The sequence below is a fragment of the Petromyzon marinus genome, chromosome 11 (genome assembly GCF_048934315.1).
Source record: "Petromyzon marinus isolate PM22_M1 ecotype Great Lakes invasive population chromosome 11, UKy_Petmar_22M1.pri1.0, whole genome shotgun sequence".
Lineage (NCBI taxonomy): Eukaryota > Metazoa > Chordata > Hyperoartia > Petromyzontiformes > Petromyzontidae > Petromyzon > Petromyzon marinus.
This window is the reverse complement of record NC_133677.1, coordinates 24,298,788-24,315,791: the sequence shown is the minus strand read 5'-3', so window position 1 is coordinate 24,315,791 and position 17,004 is coordinate 24,298,788. Positions and strand designations below refer to the sequence as shown.

Here is a 17,004-nt window from a genome sequence, read left to right as displayed (position 1 = left end):
GCCAGTTAAAAGGGTAAAACCTATTACTATATCTTGTTACTGGCAAAGGAGGTCTCATAATGTAAATGCTCACCCCGAGCCCTCAATACTCTGATAGTGTGCTGTTTTTGAGTTGTACGCCTTTTGGCGTCTTCTGGTCCAACACCAGTGGAGACTAGGCTCTAAGAAAAGCCGTCTCGGGTGTGGACCAATCAAATTCAAGGACAGTGCATATTATTATCAGAGTTGTCTCTTTTGTTTGCATTTTGACTGCTTGTGTTGTGGTTATTGCAAACATGATGCCTTGAATAAAGGTGTCAGTTTTTGTACCAGTTAAAAGGGTAAAACCTATTACTATTAACTAAAAAGGCGAGAAACCCGTTGAGGCATGAGGGGGCAGCCTGTACGCTGCTTGGACCCCCGGAATGAAGAAGTCCCAGTCCGACTGGGACGTGCTCACATGGTGGCACATGGACGTGAGGGTGTGGTTCAATCGTTCGACCATCCCATCGGACTGAGGGTGATAGGGCGAGGCGTGACTTTTCTTGGTGCCAAGGTCACAGACCTCCTTGAGCAGTCGTGAAGAGATATTACGGCCCTGGTAGGTTAACAGTTCGGGAGCACCCTTGTTGAGAACGTAACCCTGCACAAACACCTCGGTGATGGACGAGCCCGTTTGGTCCACCAAAGGCTACGCCATAGGCCAACGTGTGAGGTATTCAACACCCACCAAGAAGTACTTGTGGCCCTGTTGGGATGTTGAGAATGGGCCCAAAATGTCGAGTTCCACGAGCTTATTAACACGAGAAACCCGGATGGACTGCAGCGGGGCCCAATCACGGCCAACTGGGGCCTTCCGCCGCGCACAATCGTAGCAACCTTTCAACAGGAGTGCCACGTCGCTCTCCACACCTGGCCAGTAGTAATTTTGCTTTAGCATTCAAATAATTCTAATGGTAACCAAGGTGCATGAGTTTCTCGTGAATGGCTCAGGTCAATTATCCTCGCAGCGCAGTGGGCACGACTACACAATATCGCTCCAGTTCTGTATCCCAATGCATAAGGAGGCCGTTGTGCACAGCGACGACCGGAGTGGCTGACGGAGCTGAACTCCGGGCGCTCAGCCCAACACGGCGTCACCGCCTCAGCAGAGAGGAGTCCTCCATCTGCAATTTAGCCCAATCATCCCGAGGGAGACCCAGGCCAAAATCAGCAGGCAACAACACACCTGGAGGGGGGGCCGTGTCGGCCATTGTGATCAACTTAGCCGTGGTGTCAACTGGGGCCCTGCAGCGACTCGAACCCATGGTACACGCGCACCCGCCCTCCATAGGCAACCTGGACAGCCCATCAGCATTTCCATGCTGTGCCCCCTTCCTGTTGATGATGTCAAAGGTGTACTCCTGCAGCACCTCGAGCCAGTGGGACAGCTGACCCGAGGGCTGATCGATCCGCAATGAATATTGCAGGGCCGCATGGTCAGTCCGCACAGTGAACTGCCTGCCATACAAATAGGGCCTATACAGTTGTACAAATAACACAATGGCCAGCAGCTCCCTCCGAGTCACACAATACCTATGTTCAGCGGGGGACAAAACGCGACTGCCATACGCGACGACTTTTTCCACACCATTGACCACCTGTGCCAGGACAGCCCCAATGCCTGTGTTGCTGGCGTCAGTGTCAAGTACGAAGGGCATGGAAAAGTCGTAGTACCCCAAGGGCGGCGCATCCGCCAAGGATATTTGAAGTGCTACAAAGGCCGCTTCCTCCTCTTTGCCCCAGCAAAAATTTTGACCCTTCGCAAACAGTGCATGCAGCGGCTTCGCCACCATGGCAAAATCGCACACAAAGCTGCGATAATACGAGGCGAAGCCAACGAAGCTGCACACTTCAGCGACAGATGTGGGAGTCGGCGACGCCCGAATGCAAACTGTCTTTTCAGGATCTGTGGTGACCACCTGACGCACTAACAATATGGCCAAAAATACTTCACCGATGGCTGTAACAAATGGCACTTTTGTGGTTTTAATTTTAAGCCCGCAGCACGTACTTTGACAAAGACCGACTCAAGACGACGCAAGTATTCGTCAAACGTATGGCTGAATGCAATGACGTCGTCCAAGTAAATTAAGCAAGATTCCCATTGCAGACCCGCCAAAACCATCTCCATGAGACGTTGGAAGGTGGTCGGGGCTGAATAGAAGCCCGTAGGAAGCCGATTAAATTAGAACAGCCCCTGGGGTGTGCGGAACGCTGTCTGGGGTCTAGAGGCCTCGTCCAACGGCAATTGCCAGAAGCCTGAGAGCAAGTCTAGGGTCTAAAAGAACCACGCACCCTGAGGGCGTCGAGGGAATCATCCATGCGGGGCAGGGGATAGGCATCAGCCACCGAAACCTTGTTTAATTTCCGGAAATCGACGCAGAAACAGAGACTCCCATGCTGTTTCGTGACTAGCACAATGGGGGCGCCCCAAGGGCTAGTAGAAGGTGAGATAATTTCTGCTGCCAACAACGACCAAATGGACATGATCTTTTTCTTTAGGGCTGAAACGATGCAAATTTAGCCAAATAGGGGGCGAATTTCTTGTGTCTATGCGATGTTCCAATAGGGTCGTACGTCCAATATCGAATTTACTCCGACTAAATACATCGGTGAACCGTTCAATGAGCGCACAGAGCCACTGTTTCTCCTCAGGGGACAATAGAGCATTCTCCTGACACAGCGCATCAATCCAAGACGCGTCAATCTTCCCATCCTGCATCACGCTCGCCACAACTCCCCCAGCCGGCACGGCGTCATTGAGTGGAGGAGCTGGGGTTGCGTGCGCCAAAACGGTGCCAGCCGGAATTATCACCTGTGAAGAGCCTGAATTGAGGATCTGTAAAAAGGGGTCCTGGTCCATTGACACGGCCGTCAGGGCACCCACCAAACAGGACGTCCTCGAAAAGTAATTAGAGGGAGAAAGAAGAATGCTCGTCTCTGATACTTATAGATCTTGAACAAGTCAAGATCTATAAGTACAATGGGGTCATCCTGGATTCAAAACTTAATTTTGAAGATCACATTGATTATATTGGTAAAAAGACAAAAATAATCATTGGTTTTCTGTATCGACACAAGCACTGCTTCCCCCCAATGTTCCGTTTGGAATTGATAAAAGCTACCATACTGCCTCTACTTGACTACTGTGACATCGTTTATAAATCAGCCCCAAGTACTGTACTGAAGAAGCTTGATTCCATCTATCACTCGGCCTTAAGATTTGCATTGAACTGCCCATATAGGACTCACCACTGTGATCTCTACATTGGGTCAAACTCAACATCTCTTAATGTTCGACGGCTTGTGCACCAGATCTTATTTATTCACGATGTACTTACAAAAAAATCTGCAGACTACCTACTGGATCTCCTCTCTGTTTCAAAGAACAAATTTGACCTCAGGTCTTCGCTCATTTACCAGCTTCACATTCCCTATTGCCATACAAAAACCGGAGGAAGGGCCTTTGCTATTGATGCCCCCAGGGTCTGGAATGCTATGCCAATAAACTGCAACTTGAATTACTACCTATGAGATCTTCACTCAAAACTGCTCTAGAGGAGTTGTACACCCCTAGCTGCCACTGCTATTCAGTGGCCTAAAATATGGCTCTAGATTTTGGTGTTATAATTTATTTATGTAGTTTATTGTTAAAAATTCGGTCACAGTCCCTATGATCACTGTTACATTGCATTTATGGCTTTTATTTTGGTGATTTCGAAAACGTTTTTTGTTTTGGCCATGTTTTTGTTTATTGTAGTACGGAGTTAGACTGATGGCCTTAATCTTAGTTGTCTTGTGGTTGTTGTTATTTGACTTGCATCCCACTGGGATTTTTGCACACAGCGTTGGTGTACGGTGCTATTTCAGGAATATTTTGATGTTTTTTTCCTGGATTTTCTGTTTGCACAGTCACGTAATCACTTTAAGATGTTTTTCTTGTTCATGTTTTTGTTTGTTGCGGTTGCACCCGATTCAAGAGCCGAATGGCTCACAGGGCTATACCAAATAAATGAACTATGAACTAACTATGATCTGGTGACTGCAAATCCAGGGGATTGCGCAACCTCAGGCGTACTAAAATTTGTGACCCAAGTGGAATGGTCATAGAATCCCTGGACAAAGCCCATACACTGGCGACAAGGGGGGACAACACGGTGGGAAAATGCAGAAAGTGCAACCGACGGCCGTATGGGATCTCCACACAACCTTGGTCAATGAGAATACGAATGGGCATCTTTGCCAAGAAATCCGTCCCCAAAAGGCATGGCACCGCCAACTCTTTTGAGACGAGAATGGGCCCCTCCAATTCGATATCGCCAATCCTGATCGAGGCGGCAATGTGGCCGAAAATGCCCAAACTACCACCATTGGTGGCAACACAAGTCCCTTGAACTGGCCGTAATGGACCAATGCTATGTGGCAACAACCCGAAAATACATTCGGATATAATAGTGGCCAACGCACCCGTGTCCACCAAAACCCGTACTTCCACTCCCTGGACATAACCAGCGACCGCAGGGGAACCCGCCGTGGCTGCTACAACCCGAGGCGTGAGTGCATTGCATTGATGGACCCACCTAGGCCACCCAGCGAATGGTAACGAACGAGCACGGGGCGAAGCAGAGCACTTAGTGATGGCCGGGTGATCATGAACTATAACCCCGCTAGATGAGTGAGGTGAGGGGAGCGGCCGAGTGATCGATGCCTCGCGACTCGCCTGGGGCCCGGATGATGACGCTGACGTGGAGCCGGAGGATGATGAGGGCCTGCTGAAGGCCCCGGGGGCGTTATGGCAGCCTAACGCGATGTGGCTTTGCTGACCACAGCAGAAGCAGGCAGTGGACGCCGACCCCTGCGAGCGAGGAGCCCTCGTCCGCCACCGTTGCTCTGGCCGGCGGCTCCCGGCACCTCTCCCGCGTTGGTCGCCCGCAATGAAGGCAGCGAAGCCATCCTCCCCCTGTGGCGTGGCAGCCCCCGCGGGCACCGGAACCCCCGTGCACGCCGCCACATTGGGCGACTGGCATAGGGCAAGGTGTGCCTGAATGCCCTGCGCCACTCTCAGAGATGAAATGTCGGCCTCCTTGGCGATTGCAAGAACAACTCCCAGCTCCCGCATAGGGAGAGTAACCGCTCAAGAGTCAGCGAGTCCAGCGCCGATCCATCCATGTTGGGGAAAGCTGCCCGTGCCAGCGCCAGCGAGGAGCTGCAGAAGGTGAGCGGTGTCTCGGCTTCCTCTCACCTCCGCATTCAGAACTTGAGGTGCGCACTGGAAGGCGGCTCGAAGATAGCAGCCATCTGAGCATACGCAGCTGGAAGCGTTGCCCTATCCACCGGTGTAATGGATTTAAACGCCACTAAAGCTCTGTCATCCAGTGCTGTGGGGAGCACTTTGAGAGCCTCGTCCATGGGCCACCCTACTGAAAATTACGCTGCATCAAATCGGTCCTGGAAAGCCATCCTATCGCTGCCTGTCGCAATGAACGGGCGTACGGGAGGCAAGCGACGGAGTTTATGGCCGCCAGACGTAATTACGGGTGAGGGCGCACCCACGCCGCTGCAGGAGCCATAGCAACGCCGGGTTGCCGAGTCACATCGGTAATGGCAGCCGGTTGCGGAGTCGTGGAAAAAATGGTGCCCGGTTGCGGAGACACAGAGAAAATGGCACCCGGTTGCGGTGTCGCTGACAAAATGGTGCCTGAATGCTGCGTCGAATCCCGCGGAACAATGGCACCCAACTCCGGAGTCGTGTCCATTATAGAATTGGCACTAAATACGAACGAGGCAGGAGGCGCAATGGCGGGAATCCGCCGTTCCCGCGCTGAAAAAGTGTCGGGTGCACGCGGCTGGGCTCCCACCTCGACCATCATCGCGACGAGCTGCGCGGCGGACTGTAGAAGTTGTCTGAGCTGGCTCGTGAGGATATGCCAGGTGTTCGGCAGCGGTGAGGAGCCACCCACGGCTGCCTCCTTCTCCTGCTCCGGTTGGCCTGGCTCCACGGGGCGCATCTCCGGGGCCCCGGACTCCGGGGACGTTGCGGGAACATCCTCCATGCCGTCTTCATCGTCGAACCTCACCACAGGTAGGTACTTCCTCTTCACCGCCATTTAACATGGTGGCGAAGGCTGGAGACACTTCTGGCACCAGTTGTAAGGGCTTGCGCCAGTTTATTGACACAGGGGTAACAAAACACACCAGAGGTAGGTGTCCCTACACTCGGTTATTCACGCGGACCTCAGGCTCTATTTATTCCTAGCCTGGGCTATCTCTTGGGCTCTCTCACTCGAGTCGGAATGGGGGCTCATCCAACACCCCACGTAATCTTAGCGGGCTCTTGCATACTTCTCTGAGCCCTACCCCTGGCTATATCTTCGGCTCTCCTGCTCGTAGAACCCGGACAGGGGATCAGTCAACACCGTCCGGTCACGAGCAGGAGAAACCTTGATTTGAAGCTTTCGTGACTGCAGGAATCCATACTCTTTGGTTCTTTCGGGAAAGTCACCTAGGTAGAAAAATAGATCACGACGTTTCGATCGCAACACAAGCAATCGTCATCAGGTGGGACAACCACAGCAAGAAAAAAATACTTTTTTTTTGCTATCGAAACGTCGTGATCTATTATTTTTCTACCTACGTGACTTTACCAAACCAAAGAGTAGGAGAGACCTTCTTCAGACGCTCACCATCCCGGGATACCACAACGACCCCTCTTTCGTCATGGGATACCCCTAAAGTATATCCCGTTACATGACGTCATTGCTTCTCACAGCGCTCATGACGTCACGTCGTCATACTACTCTACACAGGCATTCCACACCTACACACACAAATGTCCAGGACTCCGGTTGAGTCTAAATTGCTTGTTTATTGACCAACAAAAGTGTTTTTTTTCTGTCAGGGTTCCCCCAAATCCCTTGTATTTGCACGGGTTGTGTTTAGTCGAGGACGACTTTTTCTTCAGAGGGGGGTAATCTAGTGTTGATACGTGATTCGAGGATAGAAATACTCACGCGATCCAAGGGTAGAGTCTCAGGATGATGTTACAAGGAAAGGGAGAGGTGACATCATGGGGAGAGATGGGGCGATTGGTGCGCTTCTGGTGAAGAGTAGGGTAGACGTGTTTGGCGTGCACCGGCACAAATTAAAGAAAAGTGTTGACTCAAGCTTTATCTGGTAGACTCTATAGATGGATTCTAGATTTGAAGCTTTCGTGACTGCAAGGATTCATACTCTTTGGTTTTATTCGGTAAAGTCATGTAGGTAAAATAAAATAAAAGAAAACAATTAAATCACGACGTTTCGGAGGCAACACAAGCTTCCGTCTTCAGGTGGAAGTCAGCAGTAAATCTGTGTTGAGTACACAGCTCTAGACGATCGGGTTTATATATTGTCGCGGCATCTTTTGAGGAAGATCAACATCTCGATGAGCTGTGACTTCTTATCTCGTTGTCTGTTAAAAGCTCTCACAGATAGGTGAAAATCCTCCCCGTAGAAGTTATTAATTCTAGATTTGAAGCTTTCGTGACTGCAAGGATTCATACTCTTTGGTTTTATTCGGTAAAGTCACGTAGGTAAAATAAAATAAAACAATTAAATCACGACGTTTCGGAGGCAACACAAGCTTCCGTCTTCAGGTGGAATAGTCACAGCAGAAAATCTGTGTTTAGTACACAGCTCTGAGACGATCGGGTTTATATAGTCGTGGGATCTTTTGAGGAAGGTCAGCGTCTCGATGAGCTGTGACTTCTTATCTCGCTGTCTGTTAAAAGCTCTAACAGATAGGTGAAAATCCTCCCCGTAGAGGTTATTAATTCTATATTTTAAGCTTTCGTGACTGCAAGGATTCATACTCTTTGGTTTTATTCGGTAAAGTCATGTAGGTAAAATAAAATAAAAGAAAACAATTAAATCACGACGTTTCGGAGGCAACACAAGCTTCCGTCTTCAGGTGGAAGTCAGCAGAAAATCTGTGTTGAGTACACAACTCTGAGACGATCGGGTTTATATATTGTCGCGGCATCTTTTGAGGAAGGTCAGCGTCTCGATGAGCTGTGACCAAAGAGTATGAAACCTTGCAGTCACGAAAGCTTCAAATCTAGAATTAATAACCTCTACGGGGAGGATTTTCACCTATCTGTTAGAGCTTTTAACAGACGAGATAAGAAAAAAATCCAGAAAAACGCATGTCAAAAATGTTATAAATTGATTTGCATTTTAATGAGGGAAATAAATATTTGACCCCCTCTCAATCAGAAAGATTTCTGGCTCACAGGTGTCTTTTATACAGGTAACGAGCTGAGATTAGGAGCACACTCTTAAAGGGAGTGCTCCTAATCTCAGCTTGTTACCTGTATAAAAGACACCTGTCCACAGAAGCAATCAATAAATCAGATTCCAAACTCTCCACCATGGCCAAGACCAAAGAGCTCTCTAAGGATGTCAGGGACAAGATTGTAGACCTACACAAGGCTGGAATGGGCTACAAGACCATTGCCAAGCAGCTTGGTGAGAAGGTGACAATAGTTGGTGCGATTATTTGCAAATGGAACACAAAAGAACTGTCAATCTCCCTCGGCCTGGGGCTCCATGCAAGATTCACCTCATGGAGTTGCAATGATCATGAGAACGGTGAGGAATGAGCCCAGAACTACACGGGAGGATCTTGTCAATGATCTCAAGGCAGCTGGGACCATAGTCACCAAGAAAACAATTGGTAACACACTACGCCGTGAAGGACTGGAATCCTGCAGCGCCCGCAAGGTCACCCTGCTCAAGAAAGCACATATACATGCCCGTCTGAAGTTTGCCAATGATTCAGAGGACAACTGGGTGAAAGTGTTGTGGTCAGATGAGACCAAAATGGAGCTCTTTGGCATCAACTCAACTCGCCGTGTTTGGAGGAGGAATGCTGCCTATGACCCCAAGAACACCATTCCCACCGTCAAACATGGAGGTGGAAACATTATGATTTGGGGGTGTTTTTCTGCTAAGGGGACAGGACAACTTCACCGCATCAAAGGGACGATGGACGGGGCCATGTACCGTCAAATATTGGGTGAGAACCTCCTTCCCTCAGCCAGGGCATTAAAAATGGGTCGTGGATGGGTATTCCAGCATTACAATAACCCAAAACACACGGCCAAGGCAACAAAGGAGTGGCTCAAGAAGAAGCACATTAAGGTCCTGAAGTGGCCTAGCCAGTCTCCAGACCTTAATCCCATAGAAAATCTGTGGAGGGAGTTCTAGTTGCCAAACGTCAGCCTCGAAACCTTAATGACTTGGAGAAGATCTGCAAAGAGAAGTGGGACAAAATCCCTCCTGAGATGTGTTCAAACCTGGTGGCCAACTACAAGAAACGTCTGACCTCTGTGATTGCCAACAAGGGTTTTGCCACCAAGTACTAAGTCATGTTTTGCAGAGGGGTCAAATACATATTTCTCTCATTAAAATGCAAATCAATTTATAAAAAAAAAATTTACATGCGTTTTTCTGGATTTTTGGTGTTGTTATTCTGTCTCTCACTGTTCAAATAAACCTGCCTACCATTACAATTATAGACTGATCATTTCTTTGTCAGTGGGCAAACGTACAAAATCAGCAGGGGATCAAATACTTTTTTCCCTCACTGTATACAAACATTAAAAAAATCTGCAACATTTAACATACGTTTATGCGATGTTAAATACATTGACTTAGCATCAAGGAAGAAGACAGCAAAGTAATTAACATCACACCGCAGTCAAATGCACAAATGGTGCACACTACCAGTCTCTATAGAGGATAGCACAAATACCCCACGAACCCACCCTGGACCCCTTCCGGACCAACCCCATACCACTGGAGACAGCCTTGACCAACCCAAAAAATAATCAGAACCTACCCAGAATCCGCTTGGAACCAACCCAGACCCCACCAGACCCACCCAGGATACCCCCCAGGAAACCCCTCGGACCCACCCCGGACCTCCCCTAACCCACCGCTGACCCACACCAAACCCACCGTGGAACCCCGAGGACCCACCCCAGACCTTGCCCAACCCAACCTAGACTGCCCCGGCCAGATACCAGACCCCCCCAACCCCCTGAACCCCCCTGGACCCCACCCGAACCAACCCCAAACACATGCCGGACCCCCGCAGACCCATCCAAAACCTCCCTGGGACCTGCCCAAACCCACCCCAGACCCCACCTAGACCAAACCCGAACTCCCACTGGAGCACCCTGGACCCACCTTGGAGCCCCACCAGACCCACCCTGAACACCCCCCCCCCCCCAGACCTCCACCAGACCCTCCCCCAGACCAGCTCCGAATCCCCGCCCCACCACACTTGCTGTTCTGCCTTCTAAAGACCATTCAACCTATAATTTATAACACACACAGATGTCTTAATGTACCTCCGATTAGCACGGTTGGCAACATATGGTGAAAAATAAGTTCAACATACATACAACCCACAAACCTCGCTCCCATTCTGTTGGATCACAGGTGCGTCTTACCACCGCCACCATGCCCAATGCACAGTGGTGCCTGCAAAGACCACAACCAGAAAGGATTGACACATTTTCTACAGACCAAACCCAGACAGGCATATTTCTCAGTCAGCGTAGGACCTTCGGTGTATCAATACTGTGCACTAAATTGTAATAAACTTAAACAGAATTCCACCAGATATCGGTACATATTAATTCCTGCCACCTCGACTGTCTTGAGTCGAAACCAGACAAGTGGCAGTCCTACTGCCAGTGTCAACATTTTTATTTATTTAGGGGCTTATGCTGGGTGACAGTCACTCAGTAAAACACGTGCTCCATGAGCGAGCGTCCCTCGCTGCTGTCTCGCCCTTTAGGAAGCTGGGCATCCCCTGCAGTCTCGGCCCAGCCCTCATCATGGTCCAGCCTCCTCAGCGGCATGGGGGCCACGGCAGCGATGATGGCGGTCGCCAGGTCAGAGCAGCTGTGGCGCTCGCACTCCTCTGCAAGGCCCCGCCAGCCGGGCGAGGGGCACACGGCGTCGTGCTCGATGGCTTCTCGGAGACAGTCTAAGGAACAACCGTGGAGTGGTGGTGTCAGCAACACAGTAAGTTGAGGTACAGGTGCACCATTGCAATTGATTGTTTGCAGCACTGCTTGTGGAGGGACCTCCACTCGAGGCAGATCTTGAGAACCTGTCTACAGAGTATTTGGCCTATATTTACCGACGTCATGTAACAATACGGAAATGGCCAATCGACTAACTGTGGTGTACACCTTTTTACGGCAGGGTGACCAAAGGTAAGATCATTTTTAGATAGGAGTGGCCAAAAGTGGGAGAATTTAGATAAAAATTTTCTGCTGCCATGCCAGGGAGAAGGAACAACAGTGTGTTCACCATCACACCATGGTAGCTAATTATCTCAAATTCGACAGTTTCATTTGCAAGACAAAGTCCGTGTTGTAGATGGTGGATCCAGAGCTGCTGGGGAGGACCGTGGTGAAGGAGTGTGCATCATGGCGGCGGATTGACCTTCACTCACACTCGCCGTGCAGGTTGATGAAGGAATAATATTTCGTCTCACTTATTGCCGAGTTGCTGAAATTGGTTTGGGTGGCCCTTTACAGTTTAGCTACGCAGATCTACAAGGCACTCGAGCTTCTTTGCTACAGAAAGGCAATGCTTAATTGAAGATGAATTAAATTTGTTCAAAAAATTTTCATTGAATACTTCAATCATCACTATTGTATAGTTTTATCTGAGTCTGTTACCATGAGGCACACTTGTAATGCTGATTCTTAAACCGAAGAAAACATAAAAGGTGGCATTTGAAACACAAGAAGTAAGCTGATCCCCAAGGCTTGAAAAGGTATTGTTGAAAAAATATAGAACAAATGTACAAAAATATGATAGAGTGGGAGAGCAAGCGAGGGTAAGGAAGCATGAGAAAGCGAGATAGCGCAAGAGTCTGGCGAAGCGCATGGATGTGCGTGGAGTTCATGCATATGGCTTCAGCAAATAACACAGAGAAGTTCATGTGTTTACATCTTAATGTAAACACATGAACTTCTTAATTAGCGAACTAACAGTGTTCCTGGTCAGCGTATTCCGGTTTATGTATATTTTTGCAGCTTTTCCAGCTTGCCCCGTAATCGAGTTCGGCTTCGAGAGGTTTTACTAGACTAACATTTGATTTTTCTCCAGTGCAATGAGCCATTCTCTGCCCCTGTTGGTGTATTTCGAATATTTATCTCTGGATCAGCAGAAACGTACAGAATCTTCTTAAGTGATATGTGCAGAGTAATAATTTCCTTTGGTGACTCTAAACAAACGGTGTAAATTCCACATTCCTATGGTCAGAGAGAGTCTATCCATGTCATGACCGATGCTCACTCTATACAAAGCAGCACATCAAAACCTTGCCCATCGTGGGGGTTACGTTCCTGACAATAGCCGCAATCATAAAAAACACAATTCGCAAACTCAAAAAATATGGTTTGGTTCCCGGTTCGTAACACGAAACCCCCTCCTTTGTTTTATGTTCGCCTACATGAACCGAAACATGAAACAGGAAGTATTTTTTTTATGTAAATGATCAGTAATATTATAGATTGAAAACGAAAATATGTATATTCTTCTGCGGCAGGATTGCGAGCACAGTGCAGTTAAGAGTACCTACATAGTACTTATTTACGATGCGCAATGTACAGGTGTGGTGCCACAACAGCGAAGCCACTCCGTGGGAGCCGTGCCTGCGGCGGGGGTGCTGCAGCAACAAAGCCACCCGGCTTCCGTCACAGCGCTTCCCCCAACACCCCCCACATGAACACACACACACACACATCCCCACATAGAGCCCCGAGGGGAGGTCACCTGGCCGACAGGTTTTCACCCAGAAGCCCTCTTATGGAACAGAACTTCATAGTTTCCTGCGACCAGGGAATTGAGCGACCTCCCCGAGGCTAACGTGCACCGCGGCGCCGTGACCTGGGTTGTAATTACATGGTCACGACGGGGGTTGCTGAGCCACCGTGGATAGAGCACCTCGATACTCGACACGGGTCAGCAGGCAGGTAAGGGGTGGGGCGGAGTAGCGAGCGGCGGAAAAGCAGGGGGCCCTCCCCTTGCACAGCGTGTGTAGGGGGTGGACGTCGGAGAGAGCACTAATCCGATTAGCAAAGAGCGGGAAATCCGAGGCTCCGGATTGGACGAGAGGCCAGCGGATTAGCGGCACGTTATTTTTGATGTAGGGACGATAAAAAGGGAGGGAAGTCAAGGGCAAAGTCTCTTTTGTTCGGGTTCTTCTGGAGTGAGGGATCGGAGGAGTCATCGTGCCCTGCTACTGGAACGTCCGTGAGATGAGTCGCAGAGCAGCTAAGCCCGGTTCCCAGCAAAAGCTACGTGCAGCCTCGCCTTTCCACGGCTTCCTACACCTCGAAATCGGATTGTAAGTACGGAGGAGAGAGGTAAGACAAAGGGGAATATCCCTTAGGGAGAGTGAGTAGGGAGAGATGGGACATATTGAGTCCTAGACCGCCGGGAGATAGGTTAGACCTGCCCTGCTGGCCCACACTGACACGGGTAGATTAGCTTCGTTAATCGGAGAATAAATCGCCAGTAGACAATAAACCTTGTCGTGTTGTCCCTGCGAGTGCGGAGAGGGGTGCATGGTGTTGTAAGCCTTCTCGTTGTGGTTGCCTGTGTTTGCGCACGAGCGTGTAATTTACCCACGTGGGTGCAATCGCCACTGTGCGGCTCGTGGTTAGCGTGTGCGAGAGGGGCACGGCGGCGTACTCGCGAGGTGGTTCATACAGCCCTTTAAATCATGCCTCGAGGGGCCGCAGCGAGGGGGGGGGGGGAGTCGGAGAGCAGTGGGTCGCAGATGAGCGGGGAGTCGGGGGTCAGCCTCCCCGACACAGGAATCTCACGGTCAAAGCCGCGAATGGTCGAGCCATGGCAGCACAAACGGTGAACTGTACCTCAATAAACGTGGTGGAAATAGCCAAATCCACGATGGGAAAACCCGCGATGGCCAAGATTTTGGTGTACTTAATTTAATGAAATCAGACAAGTCAACAGCTGAGTCTGCCCTCAACTAAATTTTAACCTCCAACCTTCCAAATGCAAGTTGAGCACTCTGCTAACAGTGCCAAGCAGCTGGCTATTCATTGCCATGTGGCTGTGTAATTACGTGTTCTCTGTCGGAGAGATGCATTTGTCCTTCAGGGGCTCTATAGGTCCCAATTGCAAATGTAGTTAATTAAGTGCATGCTGTGCTGATCATGCAGCGGTGATGTACAGCTCACCTGCCCGCAGCTGTAGATGGCACGCAGGAGCTGCATGGCGTAGCAAGTCCGCTGGGCAGACACCAGGACTGAGGCTACCAGTCCCAGGGATAGCATGGGGAGCCGTCCCCGCCAGCCCTGAGTGAGACCCCAGACTAGTTCCACGCTGGCACAGCGGAGAACCAGGTATATGCAGTCCTCTGCGAAAGCCACGGGGGCATTGATTAATTAATTTGCTTTGACCGCCAAACAGTCCAAATATCAGTGGTCACTACGCTCGAAAAAGCACAAGCACTTACTCATCTTTATTGGTGGCCCTGAACCACAGAAGGACATTCTGTAACTCCTCTGATGGGGGAAGGAATTTAAACAGGAAGGACTACCTTGATTTGGTGCTTTAGAGACTGCAGGAATTACTCTTTGGTTTTTTCGGTAAAGTCACGTGGAAATAAGAAATAATCATAAAATTACATAATAGCATACGACGTTTCGATTGCAACGCAAGCAATCATCATCAGGTATAGAAGAGCTAAATTGAAGAGAGAGAGGAAACACAGAACCGCAGATATATATACAGACAACTAAGTAGAGGGAGTTAACACAGAGACACAAAGAGACACAACGTACGGAGCACAGAGAGATAGGGTCTATGTGCCGAGGCCTTAGCATGTAGGGGAGACAAAGAGAGATGGAGAAGCACATCAAATCGAACAAGATTTAGTAAAATTTGGAAGCAATATAATGCAGCACAGAGGGTCTATCAAAACACAATCAACGGATGGTCTGGCTGATTACGTTATTTCAAAGATTGCTAAATTATAGGTTAAGAGTGATAGAGTACAGATCGCAAACACATATATAGACATCTAAGCAGAGAGAGTTAGCAGAGAGATACACAGAGAGAGACACACACATGGGACACAGTGAAACAATGCTTCTGTGTCGAAGCCTTAAATAGAGGGATAGGGGGGGGGCGGAGACAGAGAAAAGGAATACAAATTAGCATGGACTGGACTGAGCAAGTAGAGGAGCCACGCACATGCCGCTGCAGCGTGGTGAGGGGGGGGGCACAAACATCAGATTAGCATGACCACAGGGACTGTGGAGAGAGACAAGACACATACACGTAGACACAAAGGCAGAAACACAGGTAGAGACAACACTGAGACACAAACTTAAGTTAAGTGTGACATTTGAGAGAGACAAGACACATACACGGAGACACAAACAGAGACAACGCAAAGACACATACTTGATACCTCCCCGTAGAGGTGGTTCAAACTTGATTTGGTGCTTTCGTGACTGCAGAAATTGCTCTTTGGTTTTTTTCGGTAAAGTCAGGTAGAAATAAGAAATAATAATAAAATTACATAATAGCATACGACGTTTCGATTGCAACACAAGCAATCATCAGACCGCAGCCCCTTCGCCAGCATTGACTCTTAATACCTCTCACACCACGGTTAATGGTATGGTTTTACAACATGGAGTATGAGTAGCGCCTCGCAGCTGTCTCTCTCCCCCTCCTCTGTTCCGACCATGGACGAACTCGTCCGTCTGAACGGGGCCCGTAGCTATCCGTGGTGCTAAAGTTGAGGCTTAAAGGCCGTGATCTGAACGTGGCTCTTTCACTCCAGCGCTGTCCTACCAGACAGTCTCGTCCCTTCACCTGATGAAGGCCGCTTGTGTTGTGGCCGAAACGTCGTGAGAATATTATTGTGTTATTTTATTTTATCAATTTATTATTTTATTCTCATTCTACGTGACTTTACCGAAAGAACCAAAGAAGATGAATCATTGCAGTCACGAAAGCTTTAAATCGAAAAATAGAAGAGCTAAATTTAAGAGAGAGAGGAAACACAGAACCGCAGATATATATACAGACACCTAAGTAAAGGGAGTTAACACAGAGACACAAAGACACACAACGTACGGAGCACAGAGAGATAGGGTCTCTGTGCCGAGGCCTTAGCATGCAGGGGAGACAAAGAGAGATGGAGAAGCACATTAAATCGAACAAGATTTAGTAATATTTGGAAACAATATAATGCAGCACACAGGGTCGGTCAAAACACAATTAACGCATGGTCTGGCTGATTACGTTATTATTATTTCTTATTTCTACGTGACTTTACCGAAAAAAAACAAAGAGTAATTCCTGCAGTCACGAAAGCACCAAATCAAGTTTGAACCACCTCTATGGGGAGGTATCAAGTATGTGTCTTTGCGTTGTCTCTGTGTCTCCGTGTATGTGTCTTGTCTCTCTCTCAAATGTCACAATTAACTTAAGTTTGTGTCTCAGTGTTGTCTCTACCTGTGTTTCTGCCTTTGTGTCTACGTGTATGTGTCTTGTCTCTCTCCACAGTCCCTGTGGGCATGCTAATCTGATGTTTGTGCCCCCCCCCCTCACCACGCTGCAGCGGCATGTGCGTGGATCCCTTTTCTCTGTCTCCGCCCCCCCCCCTCTCCCTCTATTTAAAGCTTCGACACAGAAGCATTGTTTCACTGTGTCCCATGTGTGTGTCTCTCTCTGTGTCTCTGTGCTAACTCTCTCTGCTTAGATGTCTATATATGTGTCTGCGATCTGTACTCTATCACTCTTAACCTATAATTTAGCAATCTTTGAAATAACGTAATCAGCCACACCATGCGTTAATTGTGTTTTGACCGACCCTCTGTGCTGCATTATATTGTTTCCAAATGTTACTAAATCTTGTTTGATTTGATG

At 48.9% G+C, this 17,004-nt stretch overlaps 1 protein-coding gene across 1 annotated transcript; it reads left to right on the top strand.

Annotated features, from left to right (window-relative positions):
* The first annotated feature begins 5,302 nt into the window (after positions 1–5,302).
* LOC142924302 (uncharacterized) lies at positions 5,303–11,521 on the top strand. Its single transcript, XM_076066437.1, has 2 exons — positions 5,303–6,103; positions 10,868–11,521. Exons 1-2 carry the CDS (start codon positions 5,623–5,625, stop codon positions 11,104–11,106), a joined length of 720 nt encoding a protein of 239 aa, XP_075922552.1. The 5' UTR covers positions 5,303–5,622; the 3' UTR covers positions 11,107–11,521.
* Positions 11,522–17,004: the final 5,483 nt, after the last annotated feature.

Bases quoted from the DNA above. Each gene is read 5' to 3' on its own strand.
- LOC142924302 (XM_076066437.1), top strand. From the start codon at position 5,623: ATGGCAGCCGGTTGCGGAGTCGTGGAAAAAATGGTGCCCGGTTGCGGA. The intron at 6,104-10,867 runs GTAGGTACTTCC...CTCGCCCTTTAG, and splicing joins ATCGTCGAACCTCACCACAG to GAAGCTGGGCATCCCCTGCA.